At 33.8% G+C, this 20,071-nt stretch overlaps 2 protein-coding genes across 9 annotated transcripts in view; both read right to left on the minus strand.

The window, feature by feature from the left end:
• Positions 1–20,071, minus strand: part of LOC111054622 (gastrula zinc finger protein XlCGF57.1) — a 721,792-nt gene that overhangs the window by 652,411 nt on the left and 49,310 nt on the right. The gene's annotated exons all lie outside the window — the stretch shown is intronic.
• Positions 1–20,071, minus strand: part of LOC111056041 (cationic amino acid transporter 3) — a 70,983-nt gene that overhangs the window by 17,632 nt on the left and 33,280 nt on the right. The window contains 8 exon segments of the mRNA XM_039440979.1: positions 125–227; positions 1,162–1,301; positions 5,106–5,246; positions 6,463–6,538; positions 7,962–8,117; positions 12,674–12,778; positions 14,006–14,161; positions 17,637–17,765. Coding sequence (XP_039296913.1) covers positions 125–227; positions 1,162–1,301; positions 5,106–5,246; positions 6,463–6,538; positions 7,962–8,117; positions 12,674–12,778; positions 14,006–14,161; positions 17,637–17,765 — 1,006 coding nt within the window.

Here is a 20,071-nt window from a genome sequence, read left to right on the forward strand (position 1 = left end):
ACTGCCATTATAACATGGACCTCACATTATTATGGTTTGTGATTGTTAATAAATGGAATGAATAGATCAATGAATAAATAATGAATTGAAGAATGAATAATTGATGAATAATGAATAATAATACCTCAGAACCAATACGCAGATTGCTACTATAGTATAGGCCAGTAATGTGCCAATTGACATCATATCAATCAACTGGTCCAGATTGAAGATGGCTGCCATAATCCCTAGAACAAAAAACGCATCGGATGAATAACTAGTAGTTCTGTGAACAGTAGACCTCACGCACTTTTCTCATCCACAAGTATCTGGTGTCACATGTTCTAGTTCTAGCAGTACCAGACACACTCCAAAATATCTGTCTTCATGTTTTACAGTCTATCATAAACTCCCTAAATTTTAAAGATATTATAATTTCTTCAGCATTATTATCAGTTCATCTAATTATTTTTTATTCCATTTTTAATCACCTATCAATTTTTTTTTACAAATGTGAGAATATTGATGGGCACACATCATAATATCATGCATGAAAATTCATTATGAAATTATTTAAAATATAATTTATTGCTTAATAAAATGTAATTGATTATTTTAAACTAGAATGAACAGTTGATATTACATCAATAAACCTGTATCCAAAATATCTGTCTTCATGTTTTACAGTCTATCATAAACTCCCTAAATTTTAAAGATATTATAATTTCTACAGTATTATTACCAGTTTATTTAATTATTTTTATTCCATTTTTAATCACCTATCAAATTTGTTTTTTCAAATGTGAGAATATTGATGAGCACACATCATAATACCATGCATGAAAATTCATTATGAAATTATTGAAAAATATAATTTATTGCGTAATAAAATGTAATTGATTATTTTAAACGAGAATGAACAGTTAATATTACATCAATAAACCTGTATCAGCTACCGTCTAAAGAAGGCATTGACAAGGCAGAGGATCAGGAACGTTCTTCTCCTATCTTTCTCTACCGCAATTATAGCAAGGACCTCACTGTATCTCATTGGTGTATAAGCCAGTTCTTCCTTCCATTATATCATAGATTATGGTTAAAAGCAGTTTTGGACGAATGCCTGAATGGTATCTATTGTCTATGAATAAATAAATAAAATGTAATTAGTAAATGTTTGCCTACCTGCAAATACTCCAGAAAGCAGTGTTGCCAAAACAGGCGTCTTTGTCACTGGATGAATTCTGGACATGAATTCATAAAGCAGACCATCATGTGACATTGCATAGAGAACCCTGGGAAGAGGGAACATAGCTCCCAACATACTGAAAGAAAAAAATATTTTTTTATGCTGATTGTCATTAAAACTAGTCTCAAAGACTAACCATTAATTTTCATTTCACTATAAATCTTACATTAAAAAACTATAAAACTTCAGTTCATTTATTGATGGCCCAAGTAGTTCTCAAATCATGAGAGAAGTATAAAAATGATATAGTCTGCGTACACTGTCACAAATTGATTTTAAACTAGTTCAAAAGGCTTCCTTCTCTTCAGCCTCCTGAGGAGATCTTCGTTGGTTTGCCTCAGGGTTGACATGATGACAGAGTCTCGAGTCATGGCAAATCGACTTATCTCACTGGCCACAAATGGAATGCGTAGATCTGTATGCATGTTTCTGATGTACCAAGGAGCGTCCACCATATTCCTTAATACTTTATCATGAAATTTCTGTATCATATTGATGTTACCATAGAGAAATAATAGCGTAAGTTGATATCCCATGGTATAGGGTGTTTATGTCGCAACTTTTACTGTTATCTCAAGTTGATTACTATCAAGTATTGTAGATTTTTACTGTTTTGGCCGGGTGAGAGTGTATGAACGGCACAATATAAGAGACTACCAGCGTCACACACCTTTTTGGAGAAGGACTACGTGGACTATCAGCTTGAGATAACAGTAAAAGTTGCGACATAAACGCCCTATACCATGGGATATCTACTCAAGCTATTGTTCCTCTATGATGTTACTTTGACAGGCACATCCCCATATTTGATTCCCATATACCCAAATTGGTTTTAAGATTTTGTTGTAGAGGATGATCTTGTTTTTCAAAGATAATGTGATTTTATTATTTAAAGAAAAATATTGAAAATCAATGTTGGAGAACTGAAAGAATCCATGAAATTTTTTATTTTAAACTAGCAGGTAACCCATGCTTCGCAAGGGTCTAATTAAAAACTTGACAAACTGAAAATTGGACCTACTGAAATCTTGAAGAACTCAAAATAGACCTATAACCATCCTCGGTAAATAAGGAATCTATATGGAAAAAAAATCAAGTTAATCAGTTTGAACAATTAATTACGACATAGCAGTCAGGTCTTTTGATGTGTTGATGAAGGAACTAGTGTCCGAAAGCGCTACACTAATGTAAGTAGAAGCTAATAGCTTTTATTTATATAAATACCTGACTGCGATGTCGTAATTAATTGTTCAAAGTGATTATTTAACAAGCAGTTCGTAATGGAATCAAACATTGAAGAGTATTAATCAGTTTGTTGAGTAGTTCAGATGTGATGATGCGTCCTATCCCCCTACATGTACAAGTCAGTTATTTCCTTTATTATATTATTGACTAGTAAGTGACCCATGCTCAGCAATGGTCTATTTAAAAACTTGACAAACTGATGAAAACTTGACCTACTGAAATCTTGAAGAAGTCAAGAACTTCGGACGTGATGATGGGTCTTATTCCCTAGGTGTACAAGCCAGTTATTTCCTTTATTATATTATTGACTAGTAAGTGACCCTTGCTCAGCAATGGTCCATTTAAAAACTTGATAAAATGGAAACTTTACCTATTAAAATCTTGAAGAACTCAAAATAGAACAGTAACCATCCACGGTAAATTAAGGCTGTGCAGAGGCTAAAAATAAACTTTCTACTGGTGATATTTTTCAACGTTTTTCGATTTGTATATCATGAAGCAATCAAAATGGGAAAGGTTTCTCAGGAAAACATTTTTTTCTCGATCATTACTTTTGGAGATATGAGCGCCTAAAGTTTAAATTTTTGGGACAGAACATTTTAAGTTCGGTATGAGGTAAATCCATGAGATTTAGAGGATAGATTCTTAATGGTATTGTTGATTTAATGATACACGAATTTCCTGAAAATATAAATTTTTGAAAAAGTTATTCAATTTACTAAAAATCACCAAAAATAACTTTTAGTTGAGTTGTTTTTGGTAAATTGAATAACTTTCTCAAAAATCAATATTTTCAGAAAATTATTGTCTTAGTATATCAACAATACCATTAAGAATCTATCCTCTAAATCTCATGGATTCACCTCATACCGAACTTAAAATGTTCTGTCCCAAAAATTTAAACTTTAGGCGCTCATATCTCAAAAAGTAATGATCGGAAAAAATGTTTTCCTGAGAAAACCTTTTTCATTTCAATAGCTTCATGATGTACAAATCGAGAAACTTCGAAGAATATCACCAGTAGAAAGTTCATTTTTAGCTTTTGCACAGCCTTAAGAATTTTGTGAATGAATAAACGGTGATAAATACTTGTGAATGTAATAGTAGATTAGCATTTTATGAAGGTGGTGCAAATAGTAAGATTTAAGTTATAAAACTTGACCTACTGAAATCTTAAAGAATATTGAAAATAGGCCTATAACCATCCTCGGTGAATTAAGAATCTTTATGCAAAATTTCATGTTGATCAGTTGAGTAGTTGAGACGTGATGATGCGTCATTCGTGAATTTCCTATCCTCTACGTGTACAAGCCAATTCTTTCCTTTATTTTATTATAGATTTATGATTTATTACAAAGTCGAATTATCAAGGAATAGTTTTAAATGACTTTATTTTATTATTTTGCCCACATTTCTACTTATTGAAATAATATAAAAACATAACGCGTTTAATTCTCTCTCGAACTTGAAAAACAAATTCTATTGGAATGTATTAATAACTCCCAAAGTGAGGCCCACGTTATAATGGCAGTGTTTGATTAGCAATGGTATTGCTATCCTTGTCCATCATTCTACAAAGTGGATAGCGCTATCTCTTTGTCGCTATGCTCTGTTGCCAGATCGTCTTTTAACAATGTAGAATTAATAATTAATAACCAAAATACTTCATCTTGATTATGAAAATTCATTATGAAATCATTGAAAAATATAATTTCTTGCTTAATAAAATATAATTCATAATTTTAAACGAGAATGAACAGTTAATATGACATCAATAAACCTGTATCAGCTACCGTCCATAGAAGACATTGACAAGACAGAGGATCGGCAACGTTGTTCTCGTATCTTCCTTCACTGCCATTATAACGTGGACCTCACTATAGGAAGTAGAGGAGTAGGAGGTGGAGAAATAGGAAGATGAGGAGGAAGAGTGGGAGAAGCAGGATGTGGTGGTGAGGAAGAGTAGGAGGGTGAGAAGAAGGAGGAATAGGTGGGAGAGAAGTATGAGGAGGAAGAAAGAAAAAAAATTAGTGGAGAAGGGGGAGGAAAAATAGTGGGAGTGGTAGTATTAGAAGGATGTAGGGAGGGGAAATAGAAGGGTGAGGAGAAGGTAGATGATGAAGAATGGGAAAGAAGGAGGAGAAGTGAGAGGAAGAGGAGCAGGTGGAGAAGCTGGAGGAATAGGTGAAGGAGAAAGACGTGGATGGACCGAGAGGGAGGAAGAGGAGATGGATTTTGTCTCAGGAGTGAAGAAAGTCAAGGAAAGTTAGGAAATGGTGGTGGAGTGTATTTGGTGTGGAGGAGGTCATGAAGGAGGATGAGGAGGTGGATATGGATGATGATGAGGAGGAGGAGATTGTGGACGAGGAGGAGGAGTGGCTGATGGTGGAGTATGATGAGGGGGTGGTGTAGAAGGAGGAGGAGAAGGATTGGCGATGGAGTAGTAGTAGCAGGAGGATGATGAGGAGGTGAAGAAGGAAAAGTAGGAGTAGGTGGTGGTGGATGAGAAGGAGGAGGAGGATGAGTAGGAGGAGGAGGAGTAGGAGTAGGAGGAGTAGTGGGGGTTTATGGAGGAGGAGGAGGAGGAGGAGGGGTTGATGGTGAAGGAGGAGGAGGATATTGTAAAGTAACATACCTTGTGCATAGTGCAAATATGGCTCCGATATTCACAATAATCTTAACTACCGGCAAACCTACTTCTCCAAAAACAAATGGTAAGGGGGCGTCAGGATCCTAAAATAAAAGTAAAATTACCAAATAAAAAGATAAATTAACAATAATAATTAAATGAACAAATATATTCAAACTAATAATGTAAACTAATAGTATAGGACAGTGTCCTATCTTAGAAAATAAAATGTAAAATATCAACAAAATTGATATTACCAAATGAATGAATAAATAATTGAAAAAAATCGTTATTTTATTATCTATTATTCATTTATTTTTATGGTTAACAGAAACAATACAATGATCAGAAAAAACAGGCTATTGCCCAATACTTCTTCAAATTCCTAAACAGGGACTTTTGTTAAATGACACCACTATCCAAAAAAATCAAAATTAATTGACCGAGCAAAGTGAGGTCTAAGATTCAAGTCGATGGTTTGGCATTTCTCTCAATGTTTAAATGTTTAAGGGCCGGTTTTCCGAGCTCGGGATTTAGCTAAGTCCTAGACTTTAAACAGCTGGAGTCAGAAAATTGGCTTTCCAAAACGGGGCGTAGTAGCAGTCATTGTCATAGTCACGTTTGAATTGAATTTCGAAAAAGTAGAAACTTGAACGCAAAATAAAATAAAGGAAAAATAGTGTAACGTTTCAGCCAATTTGAATTATTTGAGAATGTCTAATTTCGTCAAGGAAAAACGTTTCCAATTATAGAAATGAGAAAATAAAAACTACAACTACTGTTATAAAAGCTGCGACTACGCCCCGTTTTGGAAAGCCAATTTTCTGACTCCAGCTGTTTAAAGTCTAGGACTTAGCTAAATCCCGAGCTCGGAAACCGGCTCTAAATGTTTATATGTTGCGCATTTACGGCGAAACGCGGTAATAGATTTTCATGAATTTTGACAGGTATGTTCCTTTTTAAATTGCACGTCGACCTATATACAAGGTTTTTGGAAATTTTGCATTTCAAGGATAATATATAAAAAGAAAAAGGAGCCTCCTCCATACGCTAATAATAGAGTGAAAATCAGACCATAGAATTATTCATCATAAATCAGCTGACAAAGTGATTACACAGATGTGTGGAGAAGCCAGTCTATTCTATTGCTGTATTTCCAAAAGGTCTATAGTTTCAATCAGGTACTTGTGGATGAGAATACTGCGTGAGATCTACTGTTCACAGAACTACTAGTAATAATCATATCATCTTATGACACAGAATTCAGATGTTTGAAAGGTGAAAACTACAGTTCTACGCAGAAGAGATAATCCTGATAACAGAACTGGAGAGTTTTAATCGATACATTCCGTACAAAAATGTTTACGCTAGAAAGATGATTATCAATGACACAATAATTGATAAAGGGATATTTCGTTGCGGATTCTTGGCTTCCTCTCCTGAAAAATACAAGAACAAGGACTTTCAGAAAATGACTAATGACAATCATATCTTAAGAGAATAACACAGGAATTCTAAAGTATTTGAGACCGTTTCAGGGTTGAATGGTAGAAAGGAAATAAATTTAGACGAGAAAATCCTTGATAAGGCATTATCAAGGATTTTTAAATGCTTTGTCAAGCACTTCCAAGCATTCTCAAATGTTTTTTCAAGACTTTCAAGCATTTTCAAATGTTTTTTCATGCATTTTTAAATGCTTTTTCAAGGACTTTCATGCATTTTCAAATGCTTTTTCAAAGATTTTGAAGCATTTCAAAGCATTTTCAATTGCTTTTTCAAGGATTTTCAAATGCTTTTTCAAGGACTTTCAAGCATTTTGGAATGCTTTTTCAAGGATTTTCAAGCAGTTTCAAATGCTCCTCTAAGGATTCTCTCTATAGATAGATTGTTGGAGAGTTATAAGCTCTGAAAGAGCAAAGAATTCAATGAAAATTCCTTTCAACAATTTTTAACTTCCAAGAATGTATATCTTGAAAACTGTTGGAGGTATCCCTCCTGGAAAAAACTTGGAGGAAATTTATCCAGATATCAAGATTTATTTTTAAATGATTGGTCATGTCATTTTCATAGTTTCTTAGATGTAAGCATGTGAGCAAAACTGAGAAAATGCAATTTTTAACCATACCACCCTTATCCCTTCACCACAATTTATAGGTAAGGATGGTGACTTTCTATTTTATGTTCACCTCCCTACTAGTCTGAACTAGGCTGCAAATTCGAAAATTGATTTCCAAACATTTTCTCGAGATTTCTTTGACAATTATTGATCTATTGTTGCAAAACTGTAGATTTCACATCAACATGAAACATTCTGCAACAGTCGCAGGGAGATGCGTAAAAGTGTGAATTATACGTAAAATTGGAGAGAATTCGATACTCTATACGCTCATAATCAGCATGGACTGCTCCCATCGATTTTTGAAAAGTTATTATAGCAAAAATAGGAAAAAATGGAGAAAAACGTGTTTTTTTCAAAAATGACACATCTTCAAAAGCGGATATCTTAAAAACTAGAATAGATATAGGAGAAATTGAGAGATAAATATTGTAGGAAATTTTGTAATCTTTAATTATGTATATAACAGTTATCACCGTAAGATACATAGTTTTCGAGTTATATGCGAGAAACCAAAAAATGGGACCTTTGAACCACCCCCACCCCCTTCGCACAAGTTGTAGTGGTGGGGGGGACTTTTGATATGTTTACCTCCTTACTACCCTAAACAGAACTGCGGGGTCGAAAATTGTCTTCTGAACTTTTCCTTATATACTCTCTTTTGAACATTCATTGTCTGGACTACTATGAATATTAGATTGTTTCATTGAGAAATTAATAAATTAAACATTTTGTTTATTTCTTACCAGTGGTGGCAACACAATCAAATCCCACGAATCCATAGAAGCATTTGGCAGCACCTGCCATGATGCCTGGTATTCCAAACGGCATGAATCCACCCTCTCCTCCTTTCACGTTAGCTGGGATATTCTCCTTCTTTATCAGCCAGTTGTTCACGTCGGCTACAAAAAGAACACGATTTAGCACAGAGAATATAATATATAGCAAAGGTCCACGTTATAATTGCAGTGTTTGATTAGCAATCAATGTATTGTTTTGTTGCATTATAATTCATCCCATCATCAGCACCTAGGCTTAAAATACTTCTAGAAAGTCGCCTTTGTAGAATAATAAAAATAATAAATAAAATAATAATAATAATGATGATGCTATCAGACAAGGATCATTCAACAAAGCGGATAGCGCTATCTCTTTCTCGCTTTCCTCTGTTGCCAGATTGTCTTTTAACAATGTAAAATTTGATAATTGATTAACAAAATATTACATCTCAATTATGAAAATTCATTATTAAATTATTGAAAAACATAATTTCTTGCTTAATAAAATATAATTGATTATTCTAAATGAGAATGAACTGTTACATCAATAAATAACCTGTATCAGCATCTATAGAAGGCATTGACAAGACAGAGGATCAGCAAAGTTTTTTTCTTATCTTTCTCCACTGTCATTATAACGTGGACCTCACTATAGTTATTTATGCACTAACAGGTAACCCATGCTCCGCAAGGGTCTATTTTAAAACTTGACAAACTAAAAACTTGACGTGATGAAATTTTGAAGAATTGGAAATAGGCATATAACCTTCCTCGGTTGATAAGGAATCTATGTGCAAAATTTCAAGTTGATCAGTTGAGTAGTTGAGACGTGATAATGCGTCATTCGTGAATTTCTCACCCCATATGTGTGTATAAGATAGTTATATTTTTTTTATTATATTATTGATTAAGAGTGTAAAACGCAACTACATCAGTTATCGAGTGATACAAAGTGAAGCGACACATTTTTTTAACACCTTACATCTACTGTTTACAAGGGATCTTCACAACATCTAGAAAAAATTGTCAATGAAATAAGTACTAGTATTAATTATGGTAGCTTAATGAAAATTCTCCAGCACTTCCACTATACCTGGAAGAAAATTTCAGCCTATATCCTCTGTACAAGATTATAAAAAATAGTGTAGCTTACTTTTGAGACAACCCTTGTATTCAATCTAGCGGGGTAATAGTTTTTCGAGTCTTGAGATATTTCCTCCCTAACAAACTTCAACAAATTTTAATAATGTTATGAGGCTGGTTTCCAAGCTCGGGATTTGGCTAAGTTCTAGGCTTAGACTTTATACAGCTGGAGTCTAAAAATTGGCTTTCCGAAACGGGGCGTAGTCGTAGTCCACGTTCAAATAATATTTCGAAAAACTAGAAAATTGAACAAAAAATTAAATACAGAGAAAATAGGGTAAAGTCTCAGCTATTTTGAATTATTTACAAATATTTCATTTCATCAAGGAAAAACGTTTCCAATTATAGGAATGAAAAATAACAATTATCATAAAAACTATGACTATGCCCCATTTCGGAATAGTATATTTACCTAGAGCAGAAAATGAGATTTTTCCGGCTCAAAATCGGTTTTCTAGAAAAGATTGAGAGCTGGAAAAACATTTTTGCCCGTGGTGCTAATGCTATTTTTCGCCACACACAAAAATAAACAATATATATAAAATAATAGTAATTGTTTACTAAGCACTTCCGAAAGCAGAAGTGGAAGGTGATAGCTCTAGCAAATCTGAGGTAATCTGAATATCAGGAAATTGTCCAAGTATTTTTATTTTTCATTCTGATTTGTCTAAATAACCTAAAAGATCATGTTCAATTATGTGGGAGGTTGAGTTTATACTTTTTTATTCTTTCAAATTACAATAAGATATTATTATAAATGTTTTAATTATTGAATAATGAAACAAATAATGAAAGTTTTTTGATCAGCTGTTTTTTGATCACCTTTCTTAGTTCCATGTTAGCGGCTGGAAAGGGTACCTTTCCGGCCTAGGCCGGAAAGAAACCTGTTCTGACGTCAGACAAGAGTCGTCTGCAAACAATGTCTTTCAGATCTACGTAGGGACTGGAAAACAGCTGCTTTCTGTGCAGTGTGGCGAAAAACCAATTTTCTGACTCCAGCTGTTTAAAGTCTAGAACTTAGCTGAGTCCCGAGCATGGAAACCGGCCTATAGTCTACTTAGGCCCGCCGCAAAGTAGACCCACGCTAATCCACGAAAAGCAACCCACACTGTGGGATGTTTTGTAAACCATTGCTATAGAATTATTCATAATCAATCAGCTGACAAGTGGATTGTTCATCGCATGTATTATTATCATTACACATATGTCTGGAGAATCCTAGCAATGGTTTACAATACATCCCTCGGCGACTGCTAAGTGGATTTTGTACAGAGCAGTGTCGAGGGCAATCATGGTGTATGCTTCTCAGGTTTGGGGATACAGAAGATATGAACAGGTGGAAAAATTGTGGCGTTTCTTCATCAAAAGACTATTTCACTTACCCTACAATACGCCCAGCTACGTCTTATTTCTAGAAACAGGAGAGCCTCTGCTATTTGAATATACGCTTCGATTGCACTTTAATTATATAAACAAGGTGATGACAATGCAGGACTGGCGTTTACCAAAACTGTTAGCAGTTGAAGTTATCAAAAGAAGAATATTTTGGTACAAGAGCTGGCTTGCTTATATAACACAAGGATTGAATGCCGACATAACCTAAGTCTGGACAATTTGGCTAATTGGAAGAATGAATTAAATAAGGTTTGTGAGTTAACGGCGATTAAACATAAGGAGGAATTCAAAACTGCAGCGAATTCAGCTCGATATCATGTGATATATAACAAACTTAGAAGTGTGAACTTGGAGGATGAAGGTTACCTGAAGGAGGAGTTTTCATTGTCAGATATAGGGTGGATAATGAAAGTGAGAGGAGAAATGCTATACTTGAATGATAGACCATGGATAGAGGGTAGGAGTGGAACATGTTCAATGTGTAATTCAGGTGAAAGAGAGAATACTTTTCATTTTGTTGCAAGGTGCTTGGTACTGAGAGAATGGAGAAGAAAGTGGCTGGGTAGTTCAGTTCTATCAGAAGTTGAATACATAGAAGTTGTTAACGGCGGAATTGGCGAGGGCTAGTTGAATTCTGCAAGTGCGCGTGGAATTATCGTTGGTTCCTGATAGAGAATTTCAATTATTAAGGAGAAAAATTGACATTCAATCTAAAGAGAACAACTTTCAAAGATTTATTATTGTTTATCCATTTATAGGTTCAACTTTCACAAAACTTTTCAAGAATAATAAAAGAGGCCATGAATGATGTGGATTAATTACTTCTCTGAAGATTTCTATAAAGAATACAAAAGAAAAAAAAAATTGAATCATGCAGAAAGGAAAGAGAGAAGGGGACTCTCTCATCATAGGGTTACAGTTAGTGAAGATATTTTTCCTGTTAATTTATAAAAAATCGGCAGATAATGAATTAATATAGTATTATTTTTTTTTTGTATTTTTGTATTATGTTTATTAGTAAGACAGTGTAGTTGTGTAACATGTATCTATTTATATCTATTTATTCACAATGGCGCTATAATGTTTAAATGAGAATTAAACTCAACTCGAGCTGACGGCGAAAGCCAAGCTTCAGATGCTAAGACTTATTATGTTACATCCCTCGGCGTGGGTTGGAGTGGCCTGGATCAAGGTCTATAAATACAGGTCATGACACAATCCCGTGATGCATTGCAAAATCGCCATTTTATGGGGTCCTAGTTCACCAATTTTCAAATTTATCAGCTGTTATCATTATAGATTGAACAACATGATGTGTAATTTTATTATATTGTTCAAGGGATATTAATTGGCTTTGAATTGTAAAATAAATTGTTCCGACAGAATAATAATATTTATAGATTCCAACTAGGAACTGAATTGTTGATTTTCAAATTTAACTGATCGGGAACTTAAAACTCTTTTTGAAGTTGGCCTCACATATTTCTGTCTTGTCTCAATGACTTATGAATCATAATCCTTAAGATACAAGAATAAGAACAATTTTTAATAATAGATAAATGAATAATAGAGAATTTATTATTGAAATTTCATTATTGAAAAATTGAGAACCTGAATTCCCATATTATTTGAACTAGAATATTGTTTTTAAATGCACAATTTTGTTACGAGCAAATTGAATTAGATTGGATTTTCAAATGTACCGCCATGAAGACCCCATAAAATGGCCGCTCCATAAGGAACACGAGTGTCATGACCTGTATTTATAGACCTTGGCCTGGATTATAGTGAGGTCCACGTTATAATGACAGTATTTGATCAACTTTGGTTTTGCTATCCTTGTCTATCTTTCGACAAAGCTGGTGGTACTATCCTTTTCTAGGTCCACGATGGTGCCAATTATGTTTTTGACAGTGTAGAAATATGATTAATTAATGCAGAGAATCGGCATAGCTATTCTTCTGTCTTCATTCACTGTCATTATAACGTGGACCTCACTATAGTGTGGGTCTACTTTGCGGCGGGACATAAAAATGTTAAAGCCTAGTTTAAGTAGTTCATCTCTGCTTTATGATCATTAAATTATCACTAAAATTGGGAAAGTAAAAAGCAATGGATTAATGTATAAATAAATAACTTACCTTTCCAACATCCGCACACAATAACTGTAGCAACTGTTAATAAATTCACTCCAGTAAAAGCATTATTTAACCTTGTTGATTCTTTCACTCCCCACGCCAGAACCACTGAAAATGAAGAACATGTTTTATCAAAAATATCAGTCATTTTGAATGAAAAGACTACAAAGTATGAAGTGAAGAATTCTTGAACAATGTGTAGATGAAAAGTAATTTGAATAATATGGATATCAATAATTAATAATAATTATTTAAAATTGATGAATTGGGATAGTATAAGTGATGATGCGTCATTCCTATACGTGAATGTCCTAATGATATAATGATACGTGAATTTCCTATCCCCTAGGGACTTTCCCTATGCCAGGTCTTTCCTTTATTATAAATTATAGATTGTAGATAATTATCGATCACTTATCAGCGCAACTATGAAAACAATCATTCCCCCAAATATAACAAAACAAACTTCGGATCATGAGATTAATATTGAAATCCAACTTTATATAATATTGATCAGATCTATGGCCGGTTTCCGAGCTCGGGATTTAGCTAAGTTCTAGACTTTAAACAGCTGGAGTCAGAAAATTGGCTTTCCAAAACAGGGCGTAGTCCACGTTTAATCAAATTGAATTTCGAAAAACTAGAAAATTGAACACAGAATGAAATGAAGAGAAAATAGTGTAAAGTTTCAGCTATTTTGAATTTATCATTTCTTAACGGAGAAACGTTTCCAATAATTTATAGAAATGAGAAAATGAAGATTATCATAAAAACTGTGACTACGCCTCATTTCAGAAAGCCAATTTTGTGACTCCAGCTGTTCAAAGTCTAGAACTTAGCTAAATCCCGAGCTCGGAAACTTAAGATGGTGTTTCGTTTGTGCGTAAATGCCGTCGTCGACCACGACAGGGAGAGGATCTCAGATTGGCTAGATTTCAATTTGTCTAAATAACCTAAAATATTATGTTCAATTATGTTTTAATGGGGCAGGTTGAGCTTATACTTTTGAATGGCAATATGTTGATATAATTGGAAATGTTCAATTCTTTAGTAATAAAGACAAATAATGAAAAGTTATTTGATCAGCTGTTTTAGCACACTTGAAATTTGGACAATAATGCTTGCCGTCGTCGACTGCGGAAATTTACGCATGAACGAAAATACATCTTAAGAGCAATGAAAATTTAATGAAATATTTTTTTACTTGACATTATAAGGGCAAGTCCCCATGATAGAAGGATAGAGACTTTGAATCATGAAATAAATATTTACATTGATATAAAAAAACTTGATCAAGTTTTGAAATAGTAGAAAGTAAATGATATATGTACTTACATGACATTATAAGAACAAGTCCACAGGATAAGAAGTCCGGATAAGGTGATAGGAAACTGACGTTGATAGGGAATGCCTCGATTAGAGCATTCTTCATGGTGTAATGCAACATACTATCTACATAATTACTCAGGCCTCTCGCTACGCTGGCAGTGCCTGCAACAGATACAGAAAAATATAATTTACTTGAAAGACTGTATCATAAATTACTGATAAAATTTGATGAATGATAATAATTGATATTGTGGTATGTGATTATTGATATGTGATATGTTTTCTTCTAGAAGAAGGAACAGCTGTGGAAAGAGAAGATGGTAGAGAAGAGGAAGAAGAAGAAGAAGAAGAAGAAGAAGAAGAAGAGAAGAAGAAGAGAAGAAGAGAAGAAGAGAAGAAGAAGAAGAGAAGAAGAGAAGAAGAAGAAGAAGAAGAAGAAGAAAGAAGAAGAAGAAGAAGAAGAAGAAGAAGAAGACGAAGAAGAAGAAGAAGAAGAAGAAGAAGAAGAAGAAGAAGAAGAAGAAGAAGAAGAAGAAGAAGAAGAAGAAGAAGAAGAATACAAAGAAGAGCCTCGAAGTTCTTCCATTTATTTGTTTTGTACATGGTACAGGTGTAACAAGGTTACAGACTATAGGTAAGGTACACACTGTTAAGGTACACACTATTAGAATTTGTTTCAGATGGACACGTTAAGTTGTCGGTCCCGGCTGCCTGAAAAGCAGTCGTTAGTTCATGTCAGAGGCCCTGAAATTGATCAGTTGCGACCTGAAAACTCTGACACCAGACCTCAGCCAGCCAGGTCACACGATATTGATATTATTATCATTATTAGAATGAAGAAAAGGAAAATAGAATAGAATGGTACTAATTTCATAATATTTGTTTGTATTATCTATTTTCAATAATTCCAATATAAAATAAAACTTTAATCCTATATCACTGAATGAAGTTTGTAAATAGTAATTGACCGAGCGAAGTGAGGTCTAAGATTCAAGTCGACGGTTTGGCATTTCTCTTAATGTTTAAATGTTTGACTGTTCATATGTTGCGCATTTACGGCGAAACGCGGTAATAGATTTCCATGAAATTTGACAGCTATATCAAAATTCAAAATTTTCAGTTTAGTCATTAGTTTTGAAGTGGAAATTGGACTTTTGAAGTGAAAGTGTAATCTTAACCTTATTCTTTTTTGAAACATTTATTTGTAAAAATTTGGGAGAAGACAGTTCTGGGCTGCGCCTGTTGTCTCCTCCCAATCATATTATATTTATTATAATTATGATTTGTGATTGTCAATGAAATGTATGAATAAATGTATATTCCTTTTTTAATTGCGCGTCGACGTATATACAAGGTTTTTGGAAATTTCGCATTCCAAAGATGAAAAAAAGGAAAAAGGAGCCTCCTTCATACGCCAATATTAGAGTAAAAATCAGACTATAGAATTTTATACTATATTATTCATCATAAATCAGCTGACAAGTGATTACACAGATGTGTGGAGAAGCCAGTCTATTGCTGTATTTCCATACGGTCTATAGTTTCAATCAGGTACTTGTTGATGAGAATACTGCGTGAGGTCTACTGTTCATAGAACTACTAATATTAGCCTATAACACGCAACAAGCAACTAATAACTTATACCCCAACAAGTATAATTTACAATGGGGTGTATATTTATTCCTTGAATTATCTTTGCCTATTAAGAGATTATTCAATGCATAAAACTTGTTTATGCAACTTTATTTGTTTACAACTATTATTTGTATTGAATGTTATAGTATTCAAGTTTGTAGTGAAATTGTTTTTGATGAATAAACTCTGATTAGGATATAGTCCAGTCAATATAGACTTAAAAAAGGGGGTGTGCTTGCAATTTATATTGTAGTTCTGATTTTTTATTATATTATTTGGGTACATAAGAGAAGTCCAGAACCAATTTCTTCATGCAAAATTCCTTGTGCTAGATACGGAGTGGCCCAAAAACCTCGTATTTTCGGCTCATTTTCCAGTTTTCAGCTATTTCTGCAAATCTCGTAATCGAACAGAAAAATTGATCTTTCCTTTTTTCTAGATTATGAAATTCTAAAAAATGAGATCATTTGGAGCTCTCTATCTCCAATGAGTACTGAGTTATGATTTTTCAAAAATGAGTCAAATTTGAAGAAAAAATCAATTTTGATGAATTTTAGTTTTTGATCAACAATATCTTCCGATTGTTACCATTTAGATGTATAATTCAAAATCCCTCTGGGCGTATTTTTGACTGGATTATAAGTATGGGAAAATGATTAGCTCTCACCTATGACATATTCAAGGATGAGGTTCCATCCTATAATGAAGGCTGCTAATTCCCCCACACTCACATAACTATAGATATAGGCAGACCCTGCTTTCGGGACTCTAGCTGCGAACTCGGCATAACAAACACCTGAAACATAAAATATAAGTAGAAACATTGAATAATAATTGAAAAAAACAATAGAATAATAGTTATGTATATCTAGAGTGGAAAGTACGACTTTTTCCCCCTGAGGGAAAAGTTTGAAGCCCGAGGCGAAGCCGAGGGCAACAATTTTCCTGAGGGAGAAAAAGTATTTTTCACTCGTGATGTACACAACATTTTTCCTCCATCTACATTTTTTTATAGAAACTGCAAATAAAATCATTTTAATAACTTATGTATTGGTGGCAATGTTTCCTAACAACATAACCTAAAATCTAAAACCTAAAAACCGGTCGTCTGATTGGCACTGCCGATTGCGCTATCTATCGGCAAAAGTTGTAACAATTATATCAGCTGGGCAGCTACCAAAATGGCTGACTCCAGATCACGCGGTTCAGATTTGAATTGCAGATCAAAAATATTTGTTGGCTGGTATTTTGAATAGAATAAAATATTTTCAAAATTGTATAATTTTTATCATCTACTAATATTAGCCTATAACACGCAACAAGCAACTAATAACTTATACCCCAACAAGTATAATTTACAATGGGGTGTATATTTATTCCTTGAATTATCTTTGCCTATTAAGAGATTATTCAATGCATAAAACTTGTTTATGCAACTTTATTTGTTTACAACTATTATTTGTATTGAATGTTATAGTATTCAAGTTTGTAGTGAAATTGTTTTTGATGAATAAACTCTGATTAGGATAATAGTCCAGTCAATATAGACTTAAAAAAGGGGGTGTGCTTGCAATTTATATTGTAGTTCTGATTTTTTATTATATTATTTGGGTACATAAGAGAAGTCCAGAACCAATTTCTTCATGCAAAATTTCCTTGTGCTAGATACGGAGTGGCCCAAAAACCTCGTATTTTCGGCTCATTTTCCAGTTTTCAGCTATTTCTGCAAATCTCGTAATCGAACAGAAAAATTTGATCTTTCCTTTTTTCTAGATTATGAAATTCTAAAAAAATGAGATCATTTGGAGCTCTCTATCTCCAATGAGTACTGAGTTATGATTTTTCAAAAATGAGTCAAATTTGAAGAAAAAATCAATTTTGATGAATTTTAGTTTTTGATCAACAATATCTTCCGATTGTTACCATTTAGATGTATAATTCAAAATCCCTCTGGGCGTATTTTTGACTGGATTATAAGTATGGGAAAATGATTAGCTCTCACCTATGACATATTCAAGGATGAGGTTCCATCCTATAATGAAGGCTGCTAATTCCCCCACACTCACATAACTATAGATATAGGCAGACCCTGCTTTCGGGACTCTAGCTGCGAACTCGGCATAACAAACACCTGAAACATAAAATATAAGTAGAAACATTGAATAATAATTGAAAAAAACAATAGAATAATAGTTATGTATATCTAGAGTGGAAAGTACGACTTTTTCCCCCTGAGGGAAAAGTTTGAAGCCCGAGGCGAAGCCGAGGGCAACAATTTTCCTGAGGGAGAAAAAGTATTTTTCACTCGTGATGTACACAACATTTTTCCTCCATCTACATTTTTTTATAGAAACTGCAAATAAAATCATTTTAATAACTTATGTATTGGTGGCAATGTTCCTAACAACATAACCTAAAATCTAAAACCTAAAAACCGGTCGTCTGATTGGCACTGCCGATTGCGCTATCTATCGGCAAAAGTTGTAACAATTATATCAGCTGGGCAGCTACCAAAAATGGCTGACTCCAGATCACGCGGTTCAGATTTGAATTGCAGATCAAAAATATTTGTTGGCTGGTATTTTGAATAGAATAAAATATTTTCAAAATTGTATAAATTTTTATCATCTACTAATATTAAGAGTATAATAATTATCATACAAACATATATTTCATGAGTAAATCAAATTTCTGGTTGTGGTATTGAATTCAGTTGACTCAATGACAGACACCTCTATTATGATTTCTCATCTGAGCTTAGACCTTCTAACCTATTACAATGTAAGTTTCAAAATAGAGATGCTCCCCATGTTATTTAAATGGAGTCACTTTTACTCCCTAGGGAGTTTTTCTATTTTTTACTACCGAGAGCGAAAAATTGACACTTTAGTATTAGGTTTCAGGGAGTAAAGTAAGTACTTTAGACAGTAGGTGGAGGAAAACAATATTTCGTAACAGTGCTGAACATTATAGTGATGTCCACGTTATAATGACAGTATTCGATCGACTTTGGTTTTGCTATCCTTGTCAATCATTCGACAAAGCCGGTGGTATTATCCTTTTCTAGGTCCACAACGATGCCAATTATGTTTTTGACAGTGTAGAAATATAATTAATCAATGCAGAGAATCGGCATCGCTATTCTCCTATCTTTATCCACTGCCATTATAACGTGGACCTCACTGTAGAATGATGATAGAAAAATAAGAAAGATTTCAATTTTTGTTCAAACAAAGAATATAATCCCAATCCATTTTATTTTTAAAAATAAATAGAAAAACAACATATTTAGTCTTCTTAGTCTCCTCCTGGAGGAAGTAGAAGATATGGTAAAGTAGGTGAAGAAGGAGAAGGACGAAGAACGTGGAGGAGCAGGATGATGCAAAGGGGGAGGAGGTGGTGGTGATAGTGAAGAACAAAGAGGAGGAGGAGGAGTGGGAGGAGGAGTGGATGGAGTAGTAGGAGGAATGAAGAGGATGAGGAGAAACAGAACAAGATGTAAAAAATAGGGAGTGAGGGAGGATGAGGTGGAAGAGGAGAACTTTTCTCACCTATCCAAAACTCTTCTAAAATACTGAAACCAACTATGATCTATAGTGAGGTCCACGTTATAATGGCAGTAGAGAAAGATAGGAGAACAACGTTGCCCCTCCTCAGTCTTGTCAATGCCTTCTATAGACGGTAGTTGATACAGGTTTATTGATGTAATATTAACTAACTGTTCATTCTCGTTTCAAATCATCAATTATATTTTATTAAGCAAGAACTTATATTTTTCAATAGTTTCATAAAGAATTTTTATAATTATAGGTGCGTACAGATATACGCGCCGCGAACATGAGCAATTCACTTCTAATCAGCTGACTATATCTGTATTTTTACAGAAACGGTAAGATACAGATATAAAAAGCTTGGCATCAGCTGATTAAAAGTGAATTGCTCATGTTCGCGGCGCGTATATCTGTACGCACCTTAAGATGAAACATTTTGTCAATTAATTATTGATTCTACTTTGTTAAAAGACGATATCGCAACATTCCAGAGGGAGAGGAAGAGATATCCGCTTTTTTGATTGATTGATTGATTGATTGAGTACTTTATTTATGTAGATTACAATATATACTGGCTTATACACTTATAAACAATAGCTTACAATACAGCAAAATTATAGATGAATTTACATAATATAGACTAAGAAAATAATTATTGAAAGTATATGATATGAAAAAGTAATTTGTAATATAATAACCATGGATAATTATATTGTTATGCATCTACATAAATTGGCGGAGCTTTGGACATATCAATGTCCATTCTTCGGAAAGAATATTAAAAATATCCTCCCCACTAACTCTCTACCAAAAAAATTGACTGATAGACAAGGATAGCAATACCATTGCTAATCAAACACTGCCATTATAACGTGGACCTCACTGT

The sequence above is a fragment of the Nilaparvata lugens genome, chromosome 14 (assembly GCF_014356525.2).
Source record: "Nilaparvata lugens isolate BPH chromosome 14, ASM1435652v1, whole genome shotgun sequence".
Lineage (NCBI taxonomy): Eukaryota > Metazoa > Arthropoda > Insecta > Hemiptera > Delphacidae > Nilaparvata > Nilaparvata lugens.